We start from the raw sequence: 19992 nt of genomic DNA, 5'->3' as shown, positions 1-19992 counted from the left end.
TATCTGGCGCACACACACACACACACACACAAAAAAACACTCAATAATTGTTTTTTTAAATGTTTATTGATAGTAACTATTATTATCATCATTATTATTATAAACATTTTCCTTAGACCATCTTAGAAAATGGATAACATTTATCTGAATTGTTACTCTTCATATTCTGTATAAATAGAATGATGGGGAGAGTGGTCTTATGTTTTAATTTCTATTAGTCTTCCTTAGGAAGACTATCTTGCATTTACCTCATTCAGCTTGATATCACTAGAGTACTTCTGCCAAAGCTAAAACATAAATAGCAATCCTCACTGGCTCTTATGTTTTTTTTCTACCAAATTGATTCCTTCTACAATGTTCTTTGAATAAATATTGTCCAGAAAGAAAATTATTTTATTTTTCTGATGGCTTCATTGGCTCTTCTTGTTTCTTTCTTTTTTTTTTTTTTTTTTTTTTTTTTTTGAGACAGAGTCTCACTTTGTTGCCCAGGCTAGAGTGAGTGTCATGGCATCAGCCTAGCTCACAGCAACCTCAAACTCCTGAGCTCAAGCAATCCTCCTGCCTCAGCCTCCCGAGTAGCTGGGACTACAGGCATGCGCCACCATGCCCGGCTCATTTTTTCTATATATGTATTAGTTGGCCAATTAATTTCTTTCTATTTATAGTAGAGACGGGGTCTCACTCTTGCTCAGGCTGGTTTCAAACTCCCGACCTCAAGCAATCCTCCCGCCTCCGCCTCCCAGAGTGCTAGGATTACAGGCGTGAGCCACCACGCCCGGCTTCTTGTTTCTTATTACCCATCTAAAAAGTAAATTCTGTTTTGATCATATAATTTGTAGCCATATAGGATTACTATAAAATGACAAAGAATTCTTACTTCCAAAGTAGAGCAAACAACTACAGCAGATGAAATATCAAAGACAAGGAAGTCTATTGTTTTTTTTTTATATTCTTGGTAATATAAAGTAGAGAGAATTTGAGGCAGAATTATTCCCAAACCAAATGTTCTGTGATTTTTACATGAGGTAGCAGCAGCTCAATAAAAAAAAACTGTTGTTGTTAGTTTATCTTGTTGCCAAAAAGAGCAATTAGCCTATATGTGCCATAAAAGAGCCTTTCTGCTACTGTACAATCTGACAAAACAAAAATTATGTAAAATTACCATTTAGTATCTTATTTATTCTTTCATTTTAGAATGATATTATTTTTAGTTATTTCATCAAAAAATCTAAAATGGCATCTTATATTAATAAAAAGTCTAAGAGATTATCTACCATGCAGCTGATTCACATTATTTCTTTCTTGCAAAGTGTTACTAGTTCTCTAAGATATGTAACATTTAACAGAGACATAACACATAACAGATAACCATTGTAGATATGGTAAAATTTCAAAGTAGGAATGGCTAGTGTCTTTAGTAGACAAAGACACATGGTATTAGAACCATGATGAATTTTTCAGTTTATGCCTCCTCAACTTTTTCTGTAATTCAGGAAGATAAACTCTATGAATCCCAAAAATCCTCTTTATCATATTCAGTAATTAAGGGGATTTTCATTTCTTTGATGATAAATGCATTCATTCCTCTCTTCTGTGTTATGCCACCACCCCAGGCAGTATTTTGGTAAAGAATATCCTTGAGGCAGTTGTTGTGGCTCTCTACCACACTCTACTTCAAGTACCTCCTTCTCTCTACCCCTGTCTTCCTTTACTCCCCACTCCCTTTATTTTCCCTTTTTTCTTCTCCTCTGCCTTTGCCTTAGGCTTTCCAGTAATAACCAGTGGCACTCGTGAGCATTGCTAACCCTCTAGGTGTAAAGAGGTTGCTAACTTGCTCTGGATCACTAAGCATTAGCCAGTATCCTTCAGAAACATGTGGGATAAAACTCCAAACCAGTTGGAAGAGCACTTGCTTTAAGGTATGTGGGTTGAAAAATCAAGACAGTAATAAAATGACTAAGAAAATAAGAAATAAGTAGAAATAGCTTAAAACAATAGAATAAAATGTAAAGAAGGCAGGAATCAAATGAGGATGATATAAATAATAGGAGGACCTGTAACCTAATAAACCTAAATCTGCATTCAGAAGGGAGTGAATTTGAAAGATAAAAGTAGAGAAAAAATGAAAGTGACATATTAACAATTAGAATCAATACAATATTTTTATTCATGTTTTTGAATTTTATTTCACCCTTCACACTGATTAAGCTAATCATTCTCCTCTTGATGCATCTACACCCTCCTGTATAGATGTGGTGCCCATTACCTAAGAGTTTCTTCTTAGATATTTATAAAGGCAAAAATATCCCAGAATCTTGAATTCAGCTCTCTTAAAAAAGTTCAATTTGAAAGGCTTATCCCTTTAGAACTTGTTTTGGGATCATTTAGAAAAAGGGAGTATTTTGAACAAGCCAGGAATTATTTTAAGAACAATGAGTAACATACAGTTCTAAAAGGAGATATTCAGAGAAATCCTTGCCATTTGGGTAAAATGAATTTTTAAGTGTTTTTCTTTTTTACATTCTGACTGAAAATACTGAAAATCAAAAAGAACATTTTAAAATTACTCATTATCTCACTCGTTGGCCACTGTTAACATTTTGTAGGTTTAACCCAAACAATTCAATATAGATAGTCCACAGCCATTTTGATTTAGAGCTAATTCATATTATTTTAATAATAATCATGTTTCAGGGTTTCTGCTGTGTCTATTTAAATCCTCTTTGGCTATAGCTGGTTCTCTAACTCATTTGACAGCCTATGATTGCCTTCTGGTATAGAATACTTTTGATGAAGAAGAGAGCCTCATGATATAGGAGTATTATTCATGTAAGTAGGTAGATAATTTGTAATAATTAATTTTATTTAATTCCAAAAAGTTTAAAATACACATTTAAGGAAACAATACCTCCTTTCCCAATACTAACAATTAATATGCATTTTCCCCTGGAAGACGATGGTAAAGAATACAAAATGCCTTCTTACTTATCTATCCTATGTTCAACTCCCTGCTTTCCATAAGAAAAGTGAGAATATTTGAAATTCAAAATAATTTACCTAATTTAATTCCTCAGTATAATTGAAGCAGATATTGATCCTCTTATTCTGGCCTTGTCACCTTCTCTTGTCCCCTCTCTGTCCTCAACCCCTCCTAATCTTAATTTTAGTATACACATAAATAGTATTGCCTTGTGCCTAGCATCCAGTCTTAGTTCCATGAGCAGAGTAGACAAATTATTATTCCTCCACCTTATTCAAACTTTGTCAAAAATATTTCCTAGGATCTCAGAAAGTTATGCCATATGTAAAGCCTCATTTTATTAAGCCTTAACATGGAAATGATGAGACCCTTTATTATCAAAAATAAATGAATAGCTATATGGTGTTTCAAGAGGCTTAAAGAGAGATCACATATGGCTAGAAAATGAAAATGAAGAATAATTCTATGGCAAATGGTTTGGGGATGTCATTGTCTGTATACATTGCTACAATGAATAGTTATATAGTGGTATCAATTTTATATCAAATAATATAACCAAAAATCTTCAAATAAATAGAATAAGACTAAAAGTGTTTTCTAGACATTGACAAAAGAAGGAAGAAGAGGGAACAGTTTCAGGGTTTAGCATTAAGCATTATGAATTGCTTACATAATGAATTTGCTGTTAGGGTTTGGTGTATATTACTTTTATCACTTTCTTAAAATTAAATTCTACAGTTACAAAGCAAAAAAGAAAACTCATTAGCAGATATGTCAGAATTAGGGAGGGGACAAAAGATTCTAAGTCTTTACAGAAATCCTTGGAATCCATCCATCTTTTCTAGTGGCATACTGTGGTTTACTTTATTTCTTTCCAAGCTTTAGGTTCATGTGCCATCATGCCTCTACTTCTGATCCCTCCCACTCAAACTTATAGAATTCATCTTGAAAAATGGCAACTTTTTTTAAAACCTCTCTCTTTAATAGATATTTTTAAATAAATATAGTCATGTACATACAATGATGTTTCAGTCAACAATGGGCCACATATACAACAACAGTCCCATAAGATTATAATGGAGCTGAAAAATTCCTATCACCTAGTGACATTGTAGTCATCATAAGGTCACATAGTGCAAGGCATTACCTTTCCTATAGTTAGATATGTTTAGATACACAAATATGTATCCATTTTATTACAATTTCCTACAGTATTCAGTAGAGTAACATGTTGTTCAGGTTTGTAGACTAGGAGCAATAGGCTATGCCATATAGCCTAGGGATGTAGTAAGCTATACCATCTAGATTTGGGTAAGTATACACTATGATGTTCGCACAGCAAAATTTCCTAATGATGCATTCCTCAGAACATATGCCCCTCGTTAAGTGATGCATGACTATATCAGCAAGTTAGATGAATTGATAATTATTTTTCTGTCTTATAAGATAAGCCATGGTGTTAAGTCAAAAGCAATACTTCTGTGGTTCACTAATTTTTTTTCTTTAAATTTTCTTGGTTTGAATTTGCCTATATTCAGTTCGATCTTATACTGCTCTGCTCCTCATAAAGGGTAGTCTATGGACCAGCAGCATCAACATTAGCTTGTTAGAAATGTAGAATCTCAGGCCTTATCCCAGACCTATGGAATCAGAATTTCTATTTTAATAAGATCTCCAGATGATTTGTAAGCACATTAAAGGTTGGGAAATACTGTTATAAAGGAAATAATAAAAATGACTCCTCTGTTGGTACCAAGAACCTTCTATATTATTGGTTGACTAATAAGCCTTCCTTGGCCCACAATATAGAGACACATTTGTCAGATAGAAAGGTTCAGGGAAAGCTAGAGAACATAGTTTAAGCAGGCACATATTCTCTCCCCAGTTGGTATACCTTCCATGGTAAAAAAAAAAAAAAGGACCTTGCTCCTTAGAATCACTTAAAAGCTCTTTCACATATTGACCTCCCTGAGACTCTATACAGGCTTGCTCCTATACTGCTGCAGATGATCACCAGCCACTCATTGTTCAGTGACATTTATTTAGAGTATTTGTGCAGAATATTGATAAAAGCATTTTGCATATATGTGCATTTGGGGGGGAACAGGAGAAATGAGGAAGATTGAACAGCAGAGGATTTCAAAAAAGAAATAAATGTAGTAATCCCTACTTTGAAGGATCTCGTAATCTAGATAAAATATACACATTTATGGAATTATTTAAGAAAATTTACACAGCCCAATAGTAATAAGTCATTTTGCAAACTTCCCAACTAATTATTATTAGAATGCCAAATTCATTTCTTTATTCTTTTAACAAATATTTATTGAGCATCAACAATGAACTAGGCACTCTGCTAAACAGAATAATGACATAAGTTATATAGAATTAAAGCAGAGTTTCTAAATATTCTTTATTTTTATTTATTTATTTTTTGAGACAGAGTCTCACTCTGTTACCCAGGCTACAGTGCCATGGTGTCAGCCTAGCTCACAGCAACCTCAAACTCCTGGTCTCAAGCAATCCTCCTGCCTCAATCTCCCGAGTAGCTGGGACTACAGGCGTTTTTTTCTATTTTTAGTTGTCCGACTAATTTCTTTCTATTGGTAGAGATAGTGTCTTACTCTTGCTGAGGCTGGTCTCAAACTCCTGACCTCAAGCCATCCTTCCATCTTAGCCTCCCAGAATGCTAGGATTACAGGCGTGAGCCACCACACCCAGCCTCTAAATAATCTTAAAAAGGTGAATGTTTGTTCAAGTTTTGAAGAAAATATACTTGGATCTGCTGGAATATATATAGCAAATATGGAATTTTGGTTTGGAAAATATTATTTATTTTTCATTCATATTTATTTTTCATTTCATTTATTTTTTCCGAAAAAAATTCTTAGGAACCACACTCATTCATTTATGGAACATTTTGAATACTTGACATATTGAACATATATTTAATACCTATTGTACAGCAAGTGCTAGAGATTCTCCTAAGACACATAAGCAAATAACTACAAATACATCTTGGTTTTGGAAATGAGTTCTCACATGTTGCCCAGACTAGTCTCAAACTCCTGGGCTCCAGCGATCCTCATGCCTCAGCCTTTTGAGTAGCTGGGACTCATGGTTTGTGCCATTGCGCCTGGCTTGCAAATACATTTTAGAGTTATTTCAGGCTACACTGGGGAAACAAGAGAGGATGTAGGTAACTCTTAAGGGAAGGGGAGTTAGATATAACAACATAGAGAAGGTGATACTTCAGCAGAGTCTTAAAAGCTAAAATGTCTAATCAGAAGGCAAGATAAGAAAAGGATACTTTCTGAAATAAAAAATTAAATTGTATTAAATTAAAAAAATAAAAGAACACTTTAGTAGAAGTAGCATATGTCATGGAGATGAAATATGAATCTTCTTGGTACTCTCAGGGAACTATAGTACTAAAAGTTAAGAAAGGCTACATTATAAAGTGTGAGGAAGACATGAACCAGAGGTCTCTGCATATAATGTTCTTTATATACATAATAATGGAGCATTTCCACTTCCTATCTTTCTCTTTTCCCTCTCTCCATCTTCCAGCCATATCCCCCTTCCCCTCACATACCCCACACCCCTACTAAGCTCTTACTCATCCTTCATATTCAAATCAGAAATCCTTTCATCAGGCTTTCCCTGACCCTTCAGTGTAGTTCACTAATTGTATACTCTCATAAAACCATGTTCCTTTCCTTAGAGTGGTTTTCTTAATTTCTATTTATGTATTTATTAATGTGATTATTTGAATTAATCACATTAATGTGATTAATATCTATCTCCATCACTGTATCAGTGGCTTCAAGAATTTTGTTTTAACCACATCCATGGGAAGAAATATATTAAATGCATTATGTATCACACGCCAGTGATATACACATGTGTATAACATGATACAATACATATAAATGTACATACACATGTACATATAAGTAAAAACAAGTTTCATGAAAGAAGAGTCATCCTTACCATGTGTGAAGAAATATATTTTCTATCCTTTTTCATTAAAAAATTATGATTTCTATTAAAATTGTTTATAATTAAAATTGTGTTTTAATTGATTTCATAGCCTACATCCATTTGTGATCCAGAGTTTTAAAAACCTTATAACTGATGGGTACTGCATTAAAATAGAAACAATGTCTAGTTTTACTCCCTACTCTGTCCCTGGTACCTTGTATGGCACTTGGGGCATAAAAGACACTCAGTAGTAATTTACTGAATGAATAAAAGGAAAGAATAGGTTTAAAAGGTAACATTTTAAAAGTGTGATTATCCCCATTTTTATCAACAAGAAAATTGAAGGTTAGAGAGGTTTGATAATTTTGCTCAAAGTCATGAAGCTAATAATAGGCAGAACCAGGATTCACATTCACTTTTGTTTTACTCTAAAACCATGCTAATTTCCCTTTTGTGCAGGAAGTAAAAAGAGAAAATGTTTAGGTTGTTATGGGAAGGGGTAAGCTGATAAGTATTTCTCTACTAGAGAAGTAATTAAAAATAAGTTTATTCACATTTGAGATACAGCTAGTGTGGAACTCTGAAAGATAATTGATGTTTCCATTTTCTATAGTAAGAAAATCATTTGCTTTGAAAGACTGCAAAAATAAGTGGGGGATAGATAAAACAAGGCTGGTAAAATGTTGATAAGTGTTGAAGGGATATGTTTGTTTCAATTTTTCTAAAATCTTCTATGTTTGTTTCAATTTTTTTTTAAGTTTTTTTAAAAGAACCCATGGGAGTAGCTTAATAAAAATAGTATTGTAGGAAAACTCTTCTAGTTTTCACAAATTGAACACTGAAAAATATAATAGAATTCCAGAAAACATAAGAAAGCCAATAATTTATTAACTGAGATAATATCTATAAAGCACAAATACAATATCTATTGATAGAAGAGATCTAATGTTAATTTTTGTCCCTTTCCACATCAGGTTAACGATCAAAGCCATCTGTGTAAGAAAGTGACTCATCATAAACAGTATTTTATATAAGTCTTGAGAAAAAAATACCATTTTGTGGTTACATAAAGTAACAATTAATTTCATATGCCCTTTTTAAGAGGGAAAATGTTTTTATTATTTATCAGTATGACTGCAAATATAATTAAAATATTCATAAATAAGGTGTTAAGTTTTCTGTATGTATGCCCCAAACCCTGCTATATGCAGATGACACAGTCACGATCATAAAATTAATCAATTAGATAGACCTTGCCTTGTCAGTAGTTTTGGTCTGAAAGCCACATTATATGTCAAGAAAACCCTCTTGAATTTTCAAGAATATTTTTTCATCCAGCCACTATTATACTGTAGGAACAAATAAGGTTTGATAAGAATTTTTTCCATCCTGGTTCTGAAAATGTTTTTTTTTTTCCAATTTAAAAATAAACATCCGGCTGGGCGCGGTGGCTCACGCCTGTAATCCTAGCACTCTGGGTGGCCGAGGCAGGTGGATTGCTCAAGGTCAGGAGTTCGAAACAAGCCTGAACAAGAGCAAGACCCCATCTCTACCATAAATAGAAAGAAATTAATTGGCCAAATGATATATATAGAAAAAAATTAGCCGGGCATGGTGGCTACTCGTGAGGCTGAGACAGGAGGATTGCTTGAGCCCAGGAGTTCAAGGTTGCTGTGAGCTAGGCTGACGCCATGGCACTCACTCTAGCCTGGGCAACAAAGCAAGACTCTGTCTCAAAATAAATAAATAAATAAAAATAAACATCCAATGGAAAATGTGATGCACCCCTGCCTATACATTCTGATTCAGAAATGGCATTTTGATCCATTAGTTTAAAAAAAAAAAAACTGTGCTGGGAATTAAAAGACTAGGTATTAGTCCTAGCTTTACCACTAACTAAAATTTGTGTGAGGTACTTAACCTTTTTTCTACCATAGTTCCTTCATTCTGTAACTTATTTCCTTCAACTGTCAAATTAAGAAAGCATATATATTTCTTCCTACTTCACTTGGTTATTATGAAAACCAGACTGGGAGATAAATAAGAAAATGGTATGAAGTAGTTAAAAATTTTATAGAAAATGGGGAAATATGGATGTATATGTACAAAGTGATATAACCATATATAACCCATAAGTGTGCAATCACACATCAAACATACATATACATGGATAAAGTGGCATTTATTTAGGAGGATAGGCTAAAAGAACCTTTTATTAGAAAAGCACAAGTATGCAAATTTGGAGTGACAGGAAGACCATCTCCAAGTGAAACCAACAAAGGGCAAAATACCACTTGTCAGTATGTGTGAGTTGTGGAAACCAACAAGCAAACCGGTAGTAACAAAGCCATTATCCAGTCTAGGAGATCAGAAAAAATATTTCACTTCTCTGAAGCCTTATCAAATAATGTGAGTCAAAGTTTAGAATTCCAATACTAGGTTCTTGTTCCTTGCTATAGGTCCATACTGATGATTGTTCTTGTTTCTGCTCCATCTCACAGCTGCTGATGGGCCAGGAGATCGTTTCATCATTGGGGAATCCCAAGCTGGTGAACAGGTGAGATTCATAGGCCTGAAAGGCACTGAAGATTTCAGCTTCACATACTTTGCGCATCTAATTCTAAACTTCTCCTACCAGTGTAGTAGAAATCTTAGAGAGGGATTAGTCAGAAGGTCATGAAAGAGATGGAAGGATGATTCCTATAAGAACCAAAAGAATTATTTCCTAATTTCAAGGATCTACATCTACTAATATATAGCTTAGTGTTGTTGGTACGTCTCACAGACGTGCCCCAAAAGTATTTTCAGCCCTGTTACTAGGTGATTCTTTTTTCCAAAATTAAAAAAATGGTGTTCTCAATAGAACTACAATTTTTAGATGATCTTCTCAGACTTTTCTCCAACTTGTGTTACAAATAGGGAAATTTAGAAGTAGCACATTATTTAACATCTCTAGCTAATTATTTAGATTAATTTTCTCATTTGGGACCTAGCCAAGGAACAGGTATATATATATTTCTATTAAGAAATGAAGCAACAATGGACTATAATGAAAATACAGTACAAGTCTTTTTATTTAATACTTTTGAGAACAGTAATTAGCCATTTAATTGACAATCAGTTAAAGTGGGAAATTATTTTATATCTTCAAAATAAATACAAATTTAACAAATGAACAGTTATTTGTCAATAATTTAATGGAGTCAAGGCTACTCTTTTGATAAGTATGTTATTAATATTTGAATTTCTATCAGGTCTTTCTTATATAAACCATACCCAAAAGGCATTGTTGGTGATTTCCAGTTTGGGTTTCTTTAAAGTGAAGAAAAACTTAAGGACTCTTGCAAATCCTAGAAGTATAGAATCCTTCTAGATTTTTATTATAGTTTTATTCTCTTTTACAGTTGCTTCACCAACACCTAATTTGACAGCATTTCCTTTTAGTAGCATTTTTAATGGCAGTTTTCAAAAGGTTTTATTTAATTATTATGGAAAAAACTCTTTTCACATTCATATATCATTGGTATGTGTAATTTTTACTTAAATTACATATTCAGTAACAACTTTTGCCACAAACTGGCACAAACAAGTTTGGGAACAAATTCAACTGATTACTGGAGTAGTAATTCACAAGTATACAAGAGAAAAAAGTATGCTGTGGCCACTGTTATGTTTAAGAGGAAATAGAGAGCATCTGTCAATCCAGTGAGTCATAAAGATTGGTTAGAAGAGCAACTACCTTATTAAATAGAACCAGAGAAAGACCAAAGCACTTCTCTCCTCTTCTCTCTGCTCCCCTTCAAGGTTTTCTCTTCCTGGGATAGAATACTTAACTGTTACTACCAAGTACCAATAAGCACTATGTAAAAATAAAGCTGGCAAAAAAATAAATAATAATTTTTAAAAATGAAGGTGGCAGTTTTGGCAAAAGCTCGGTCCCAAGCCTTTTCTTCCTTGGCTTAGCATGTAGTTTCATATGTACTAACAATAGAAAAGGGTTAAGGAGATATATAGGAGAAGGATCGTGTCAATAGTGGTAACCCTAGATCCCTCATTCTAGCATCCAAGAATTAAGAAGACCCATATACAGATCTCTGAAGACAAGCTGGCACTATAGTGATGTAGATCATTGTACATGTTGCACACAGGCTAGCTTTAGTCCCCATGACTATTTCCCTGACAAAAAAAAAAGAACAGCTAGTCTTGATTCTTTTTCTTTTTTGAGACAGGGCCTCGCAATGTCACCCAGGCTAGAGTGTAGTGGGTGATAGCTCACTGCAACTTCAAACTCCTGGGCCCAAGTGATCTTCCCACCTCAGCCTCCCAAGTAGCTGGGACTACAGGCATGTGCCACTGTACCCAGCTGATTTTTTTTTTTTTTTTTTTTTGTAGAGACAAGGTCTCGCTCTGTTGCCCAAGCTGATCTCAAACTCCTGGGCTCAAGCGATCCTCCCACCTCAGCCTCCTAGAGTGCTGGGACTACAGGTATAGGCCACCATGCCTGGCCTTGATTCTTTTCTATAAATAATTTATTTTATGATCTCAAAACTTATTTGACTTCCTGATACCTACCTATGTCCATAAGCAATGAACATCTAAAGCTTTTTTTTTTTTTTTTTTGACAAAGCCACAAAATAGCAATTATTCAAGGAGTACTTGTCTGATCTTCAACTGAGTCTGTCCAACATATATCAAGCACACCTACTGCATGTACCAGGTACTAGGTTCTGGGGGTATAAAGTAAATTAAGACATAATTACTATTCTTAGTTTACATCTAGTGGAGGAGATGAGTATAAACAACTAAATATAATACAGTATATTAGGTGTTAAGCTAATGGTATCAGTCAAGTGCTCATGGAGCACCAAAGAGAATGTTGAGCATTTCACCCTAGGAGAGTTAAGAAGATGACATTGGAGCTGGGCCTAACAGAGTTTTCAAAAGCAGAAATGGGAAAGGGATATTCTGAGTAAAGAGAACAGTGCAAATCAAAACCCAGAGGTGTTTTTAAAAGTTGCATGGATTGCTTAGAGAAATGCAAATAGTTGTGGTAGCCACAGCCTACTACTATACATAAGGATAGGTTACAGTAAATAAGAGTAGCCTTATTTACTATTGGTTAAAACCTCCAACTGTGAAACTTAAAACAATAGTTTCTAACTTTTTATAAGTTTTTATAAAAGTTTGATGTGAAAAAGATAAAAACTATGTAAGAAAAGGGTTTTTCTTCAAATTACCTATAATATCCTTTATCTATAACTGATGGATCACACATACTTTATAGAAATCTCAGAGATCTTGCAAGAGCTGAATTGCTTACTTATTAAAGATGCATACACTTGAGCATTAGGATGCCATCGTATAAACTAGGCAGTGATTTAAAAATGTTGTTTAGAGTACTAAAATACTTGACATTAAAATCACTTATAGTTTGGCAGTGTTCCACTGTTTAGCACTGTACACTTTCAAAGAAAATATTATGTAATTATAAAGGGCTACCATTAGGCAAAGCGCAAAAAATCCAACTCAATACATTTATTAATGGAAAGTCAAGATTTTAACATTTTTACTGTCTACAAAGCATCTAAGGAATATCAATAAAAATAAAAAGGATATAATAACTACTATTCTTAACAATCTAAGGGCAGTATTTCACAGCTTGCTGGAATATACCATTTCAGTTGATTTGATTCAATTGCAGGTTATATGTCAACTCTAAATGAGTAAGTGTTTTTATATATCTAAAAATATCTTTAATATTGGGTTTAATACATGTGAGCTGATAGGAATCTTTCACCAAACATTTAGAATTGCTGATCTTATAGAAGAACCAAATTTCTTATTTAATAACCACACCAAAAAAAAAAAAAAAAAAAAAAACCCTTAAAAGTTGGTTTAAGCCAAAAATAGAGAAAATTGGAGGTCCAACCACAATAAAACTTAAATTTACAGAATATTGTACCTTGAATCTGACTAAATTGAGGCTGGGCTGTAGGCTAACACAATTCAGTTTAAGAAGCAACTTCCCTGAAATTCAGTTTAAAGTTTTCTCTTCACCTTAGCTCAAAAGGCATTTTCAGCAAAAGAAAGATGTCTTTAGGTCTATATAAAATGTTATTGCTCCACAGGCTCAGAAGATAGTTTGGTCATTAACATCTGTATTAAAAAAGCATCTATCACAACAAAACTTTAAATGCTTTTCATCAAAAATCACTGCGCTGCAAAATAGTCATATATAGTGGATTAAGAGATGTCCAAGACAAATAACTAGTATCTGAAACTGAAAATCTAAGATTTCTTAAATGCACTGGGTCCTAAACTTTTTATTTTAAATCCTAAGGATTGGCCAGGTGCAGTGGCTCACATCTGTAATCTTAACACTCTGAGGCCGAGGCAGGGGTATATACGCTCAAGGTCAGGAGTTTGAGACTACCCTGAGCAAGAGCGAGACCCCCCGTCTCCAGTAAAAAAAATAGAAAGAAATTAGCCAAACAACTAAAAAGTATATAGAAAAAATTAGCCAGGCATGGTGGTGCATGCTTGTAGCCCCAGCTACTTGGGAGGCTGAGGCAGAAAGATTGCCTGAGCCCAGGAGTTTGAGGTTGCTGTAAGCTAGACTGATACCACGGCATTCTTAGCCTGGGCAACAGAGCAAGACTCTTATCTCAAAAAAATGAATAAATAAATCCTAAGGATTATTTTGGTGGAAAAGTTACATTAATATTTAACAACTCTGAATAAGCCTGGAATGTCTTTTGTTCATATAACCAAATAAGGAGATATGGGGTACATAGCTCAATGCCAGATCTAATTCCAAGTATCTCTTTCCTGTGACTGTGAATAACTGTGGGGGAAAAAAAACAGGGAGAAGGCTAAAGTTGTAAGCCTGGAAGGAATCTATATTTCATGTAGTTGTTGTGATAAGGTGAGATAATGCATATTTGTTCATTCTGGAAATATTTATTGACTAATAATTGACTATGTGTTTATTGACTGTGTGCCAGACACTTCCTTTTTATGTTTTCTTTGTGTGTGTGTGTGTTTGTGTGTATACATGTGGTTTTTTTGAGGGGTGTTTCTTTTATTATTTTTAATTGACACATAAAATTGTACATATTTATGGGGCAAAGTGTGATATTTCAATACATGTACATAATGTGTCATGATCAAATCAGGGTAATTAGCATGTTCACATCAAACATTTCCATTTCTTTGGATTGGGAACATTCAAAATGCAATCTTCTAACTACTGGAAAGTATACAATAAATTGTTCATTATAGTTGTATTATAGAGAAATAAGAGAACTTATTTCTCTTATCTAGCTATACTTTTCTGTTAACCAATTTTTAGCTATTTCCCACCCCTCCATCCCTGCCACTAGTAATCACTATTCTACTCTTATATGAGATCAACTTTTTTAGCTTCCACATATAAGAACATGCTATCTAGCTATAATTTTGTGTCTCTCCCTATCCTCACCTCCTCTTAGCCTTACCAGCCTCTGGAAACCAGTATTCTACTCTTTACTTCTTTAAATTGAACTTTTTTAGCTTCTACATGAGTGAGAACATGCAGAATTTATCTTTCTGTGCCTGGCTTATTTCACTTAACAGTGTCCTCCAAGCTCATTCATGTTGCTGCAGATGACAGAATTTTGTTCTTTTTATAGCTAAATAGTATTCCGTTGTGTATATATACCACATTTTCTTTATCCATTAGTCTATTGACTAATGGATTGATTCCATATCTTGGCTATTGTGAATTTTGTTGTAATAGACATGGGAGTGCAGATATCTCTTCAACTCACTGATTTCCTTCCTTTGGATATATACCCACTAGTAGGCTTGCTGGATCATGTGGTAGTTTCATTTTTAGTTTTTTGAGGAACCTCCATACTGTTTTCTGTAATGGCTGTAATAATTTACATTCCCATCAACAGTGTACAGTTTCCCTTTCTCCACACCCTTACCAGCATTTATCTTTTAATTTTTTATAATAGTCATTCTAATGGAGGTAACATGTTATCTTATTGTGCTTTTGATTTGTATTTTCCTGATGATTAATGATATCGAACATTTTGGATAAACCTGTTGGTCATTTGTATGTCTTCTTTTGAGAGATGTCTATTCAGCTCATTTGCCCATTCTTTAATCAGATTATTTGATTTTTTGCTGTTGAGTTGTTTGAGATCCTTGTATATTCTGGATATCAGTCCCTTATCAGATAAATCATTTGCAAATATTTTCTGCCATTCCACAGGCTGTTGCTTCACTGTTTTGAATGTTTCCTTTTCTGTATAGAAGCTTTTAGTTTGATAGAATCTAATTTGTCTATTTTTGCTTTGTTGCCTACACCTTCGAGCTCTTCTCCATAAAATCATTGGCCCAACCAATGTCCAAAAGTGTTTCCTATGTGTTTTCTTCAAATAGTTTCATAGTTTTGGGTCCTACGTTTGAGTGTTTAATCCATTTTGAGTTGATTTTTGTAGATGGTGAGAAATAAGGGTCTAATTTTATTTTCCTACATATAGATATCCAATTTTCCCAGACCCATTTATTGAAGAGACTTTCCCTCCCCCAGTGAATGTTCTTATTGCCTTTGTGAAAAATCAGTTAGCTATAAATATGTGGATGTGTTTCTGGATTCTCTGTTCTTTTCCATTGGTCTATGTGTCTGTTCTTATGCTCATACCATGCTCTTTTGGTTACTATTGCAGTTCAGTATTGTGATTCCTCCAGTTTTATCCTTTTTGCTCAGGATTGTTTTGGCTATTCTGGGTCTTTTGTGCTTTCATATGAATTGTAGGTTTGGTTTTTTTTTCTATCTCTATGAAGAAATGTCATTGATATTTTGATAGGGATTGCATTGAATCTTTAGATCACTTTTGGTAGCATGATCATTTTTTACAATATTAATTCTTCCAGGCCATGAACATGGGATGACTTTCATTTGTTGTATGTGTGTGTATGTGAGTGAGTATAACCTCTTCAATTATTTTCTTCAGTGTTTATAGTTTTCCTTGTAGAGATCTTATACCTCCTTGCTTAATTTTTTATTTTTGTAGCTATTGCAAATGGGATTGCTTTCTCATTTTCTTTTTTTGCTAGTTGATTGTTAGTGTATAGAAATGCTACTGATTTGGGGATGTTAGATTTCTATCCTGCAACTTTGCTAAATTTGTATCAGTTCTAAAAGTTTTGGGGTAGAAATTTTAGGTTTTTTTATATATAAGATCATGAAATCTGAAAATGTACAATTTGACTTCTTCTTTTACAATTTAGATTTCCAATTATTTCTTTCTCTTGCCTAATTGTTCTAGCTAGGACTTCCAGTATTATGTTAAATAAAAGTGGTGAAAATAGGCATTCTTATCTTGTTCCAGATCTAAGAGGAAAAGTTTCAACTCTTGCCCATTCAGTATGATGTTGGCTCTGGGTTTGTCATATATGGCCTTTATTATGTTGAGGTATGTTTCTTCTATACCTAACTTATTCAGAGTTTTTATCCTGAAGGGATGTTGAATTTTATGAAATGTTTTTCTGTATCTATTGAGATGATTGTATGGGTTTTGTAATTCATTCTGTTGATGTGATGTATTACCATTTTTGTTTTCCTTCTGTTGAACCATCTTTGCATCCCTAGGATAAATCCCACTTGATCATAATGAATGATATTTTTATTGTGCTGTTAGATTCGGGCTAGTGTTTTTGCATCTATGTTCATCAGCCCATAGTTTTCTTTTTTTGTTGAATTCTTTTTGGTTCTGGTATCAGAGTAACTTGAAAGAATTCCTTCCTCTTAAATCTTCTGGAAGAGTTTGAGAAGAATTGGTATGAGTTCTTCTTTAAGTGTTTAGTAGGATTCAGCAGTGAAGTCATCAGGTTCTGGGCTTTTCTTTGATGGAAGATTTATTACAGATTCAATCCTGATTTTCATAATTGATGTGTTCAAGTTTTCTGTTTTTCTTGGTTCAATCTTGATAGGTTGTATGTGTCTAGGAATTTGCCCATTTCTGCTAGGTTTTCTAATTTGTTAACATATAGTTCTTTGTAATAGTCCCTAAAGATTCATTATATTTCTGTGGTACCTCCTTTTTTGTTTCTGATTTTATTTAATTGGGTTCTGTTCTTATTGTTGTTGTGGATAGTCTAGCTAATGGTTTGTCAATTTTATCTTTTCACAAAACCAACTTTCATTCCACTGATATTTTGTGTTGATGTTTTAGTCTCAATTTCATTTGTTTCTGCTCTGATTTTTCTCATTTTTTTCCTTCCACTAATTGTGGGTTTGTTTTGTGCTCGTTTTTTCTAACTCCTTAACATTCATCATTGTTTATTTGAAATCTTCCTATTTATTTGGATGTATGCATTTATTGCTATAAACTTCCTCTTACTACTGCTTTTTTCTGTATCTCATTGGTTTTTGTGGGGTTTTTTTTTGGGGGGGGGGGGTTTGAGACAGAGTCTCAGTCTGTTGCCTGGGCTAGAGTGCCATGGCATCAGCCTAGCTCACAGCAACCTTGAACTCCTGGGCTCAAGCAATCCTCTGCCTCAGCCTCCTGAGTAGCTGGGACTACAGGCATGCGCCACCATGCCTGGCTAATTTTTTCTATATATTTTTAGTTGACCAATTACTTTCATTCTATTTTTAATAGATACGGGTCTCGCTCTTGCTCAGACTGGTTTCGAACTCCTGACCTTGAGCGATCCTCCAGCCTCAGCCTTCCAGAGTGCTAGGATTACAGATGTGAGTCACTGTGCCCAGCCTATCCCATTGGTTTTGATATGTTGTGTTTCCATTTTCATTTGTTTTAAGAAATTTTTTAATTTCCTTAATTTCTTCATTGATCCATTGGTTATTCAGGAGCAGGTTGTTGAATTTTCACATATTTATGTAATGTGGGGATTTTTGTTTTTATGTTTTTTGTTTTTTGTTTGGTTGGTTGGTTTGTGTGGTTTTTTGTTGTTTTTGGTGGTGGTGGTGGTGGTAGTGTTTGTTTTTGAGACAGAGTCTTACTCTGTTGCCCAGGTAGAGTATAGTGGCATCATCATAGCTCATTGCAACTTCGAACTCCTGGGCTCACGCAATCCTCCTGCCTCAGCCTCCTGAGTAGCTAGGACTACAGGCATGTGCTATCACACTTGGCTAATTTTTCTGATTTTTATCACTATATTTCTCAGGCTTATTGTTTCCTTTAGATCTAATAATATTTACTTTGTATATATGGGGGCTCCAGTGTTGGGTACATATATGTTTACAATTGTCACATTCTCCTCCTAAATTGATCTCTTTATCATTATATAAGACCTTCTCTGTCTCATTTTACAATTTTTTAAATTATGGTCTGTTTTAACTGGTATAATTTTAACTACTTCTGCTCACTTTGGTTTCTTTTTGCATTGAATATATTTTTTTCATCTCTTCACTTTCAGTCTTTATGTTTGTACACATGAAGTGAGTTTCTTATAGGCAGCTTATGGGTGGTCTGTGTTTTTCTTAATCTATTCAGCCAGTCTTTCTTTTAAATGTGGGATTTAATCCTTCTACATTCAATACTATTATTGATAAGCAAGGACTTACTCCTGTCATTTTGTTAACTGTTTTCTGGTTGCTTTGTATATCCTTGTTCCTTCCTTCCTCTCATTGTTTATCATTGTGATTTGGTAGTTTTCTGTAGTGATAACATTTGATTCATTTCTCTTTCTCCTTTGTGTATCTGCTCTACCAATAAATACTTTTACATGTTTTCATGATAGTAATTATCATCTTTTCTCTTTTAGCTGCAGGACTCCCTTGAGAATTTCTTGTAGCCAGTCTAGCAGTGATGAATCCCTCAGTTCTTGCTTGTCTAAGAAAGACTTTATTTCTCTCTCACTTCCAAAGGATAACTTTGCTGCATATAGTATTCTTTGTTGCCAATTTTTTTCTTAATTTTAGCACTTTCAACATATCATCCCATTGCCTGCTACACCTTAATGTTTCTGTGAAGAAATCTGCTGTTATTCTAATGGAGAATCCTTTATATATGATTTGTTTCCTTTTTCTTGCTGGTTTTAGAAATCTCTGTTTTTGACTTTTAAAAATTGGTGTATAATATGCCTTGAAAGGATTTTTGGGGTTGAATCTATTTGGGATTTTTTAACTTCCTGGCTCTGGATGTCCATATCTCCTGCCAGACTTGGGAGTTTTTCAGTTATTATTTTATTATATACGTTTCCTATGCCTTTGCCTTCTTTTTCCTTTTGGACTCTGCTAACACAAATATTTGCTCACGTAATGGTGTCTCAAAGGTCTTGTAGGATTTCTTCCTCTCATTCATTTTTATTTCTTTTTTTCCCCCTTGGGTAATTTCAAATGACCTATTCTCAAGTTTGGAGATGCTTTCTTTTCCTTGATCAAATCTACTGTTGAAACTCTCTATTGTGTTTTTATTTCATTCATTTTTATAAATTCTGTCTCTTTGTTGAATTTCTCATTCATTTCCTGAATTATTTTCCTTGATTTTGCTGAAATTGTGTATGTTTCCTTGCATTTCATTGAGTTTCCTTAACATCATTATTTTGGGTTTTTTTTTCCTTTTATTTCATCATATTATGGAGGTACAAATATTGTTAGGGTTACAAATATTGCCTCTGCCTCCTAACACCATTATTTTGAATTCCTTTTCTAGCAGTTCTCTGATTTTCTTTTGGGGGGTGTCTGTTACTAGAAAGATATTCATTTCCTTTGATGATGTCATATTTCCTTGCCTTTTCATGTTTTTTGTGTCCCTGTGTTGATGTCTGTGCACCTCTTCCAAACTTTCTAGAATGGCTCTCATAGAGGAAAAACTTTCACCTGTGGTGAGGTATTAGTATGCCAGTTAGGAAGGGTACAAAGACTCTATTTCTAAATAGGTGCAGTGCTTTAGTCTTCATACAGCTTCTTTAGCTTCATTAAACATCAGCAATAACTATGTTACTCAGTGAACTAGGTTGTAGAAGTTTATGTCTGCAGCATAGGTCGTTAATGTCCTTAGTACTGAGGG

At 34.0% G+C, this 19992-nt stretch overlaps 1 protein-coding gene across 15 annotated transcripts in view; it reads left to right on the top strand.

Moving 5' to 3' along the window:
• GPHN (gephyrin) overlaps positions 1–19992 on the top strand; it is a 540115-nt gene that overhangs the window by 454865 nt on the left and 65258 nt on the right. For all 15 annotated transcript variants that reach the window (XM_020285734.2, XM_020285732.2, XM_076003938.1 and 12 more), the window contains one exon: positions 9466–9521. In XM_020285734.2, the coding sequence (XP_020141323.1) occupies positions 9466–9521 (56 nt within the window). The remainder of the gene's footprint in view (positions 1–9465; positions 9522–19992) is intronic.

Source organism: Microcebus murinus, chromosome 6 (genome assembly GCF_040939455.1).
Source record: "Microcebus murinus isolate Inina chromosome 6, M.murinus_Inina_mat1.0, whole genome shotgun sequence".
NCBI classification, from domain to species: domain Eukaryota; kingdom Metazoa; phylum Chordata; class Mammalia; order Primates; family Cheirogaleidae; genus Microcebus; species Microcebus murinus.
This window is presented reverse-complemented; position numbering and strand designations above follow the sequence as displayed.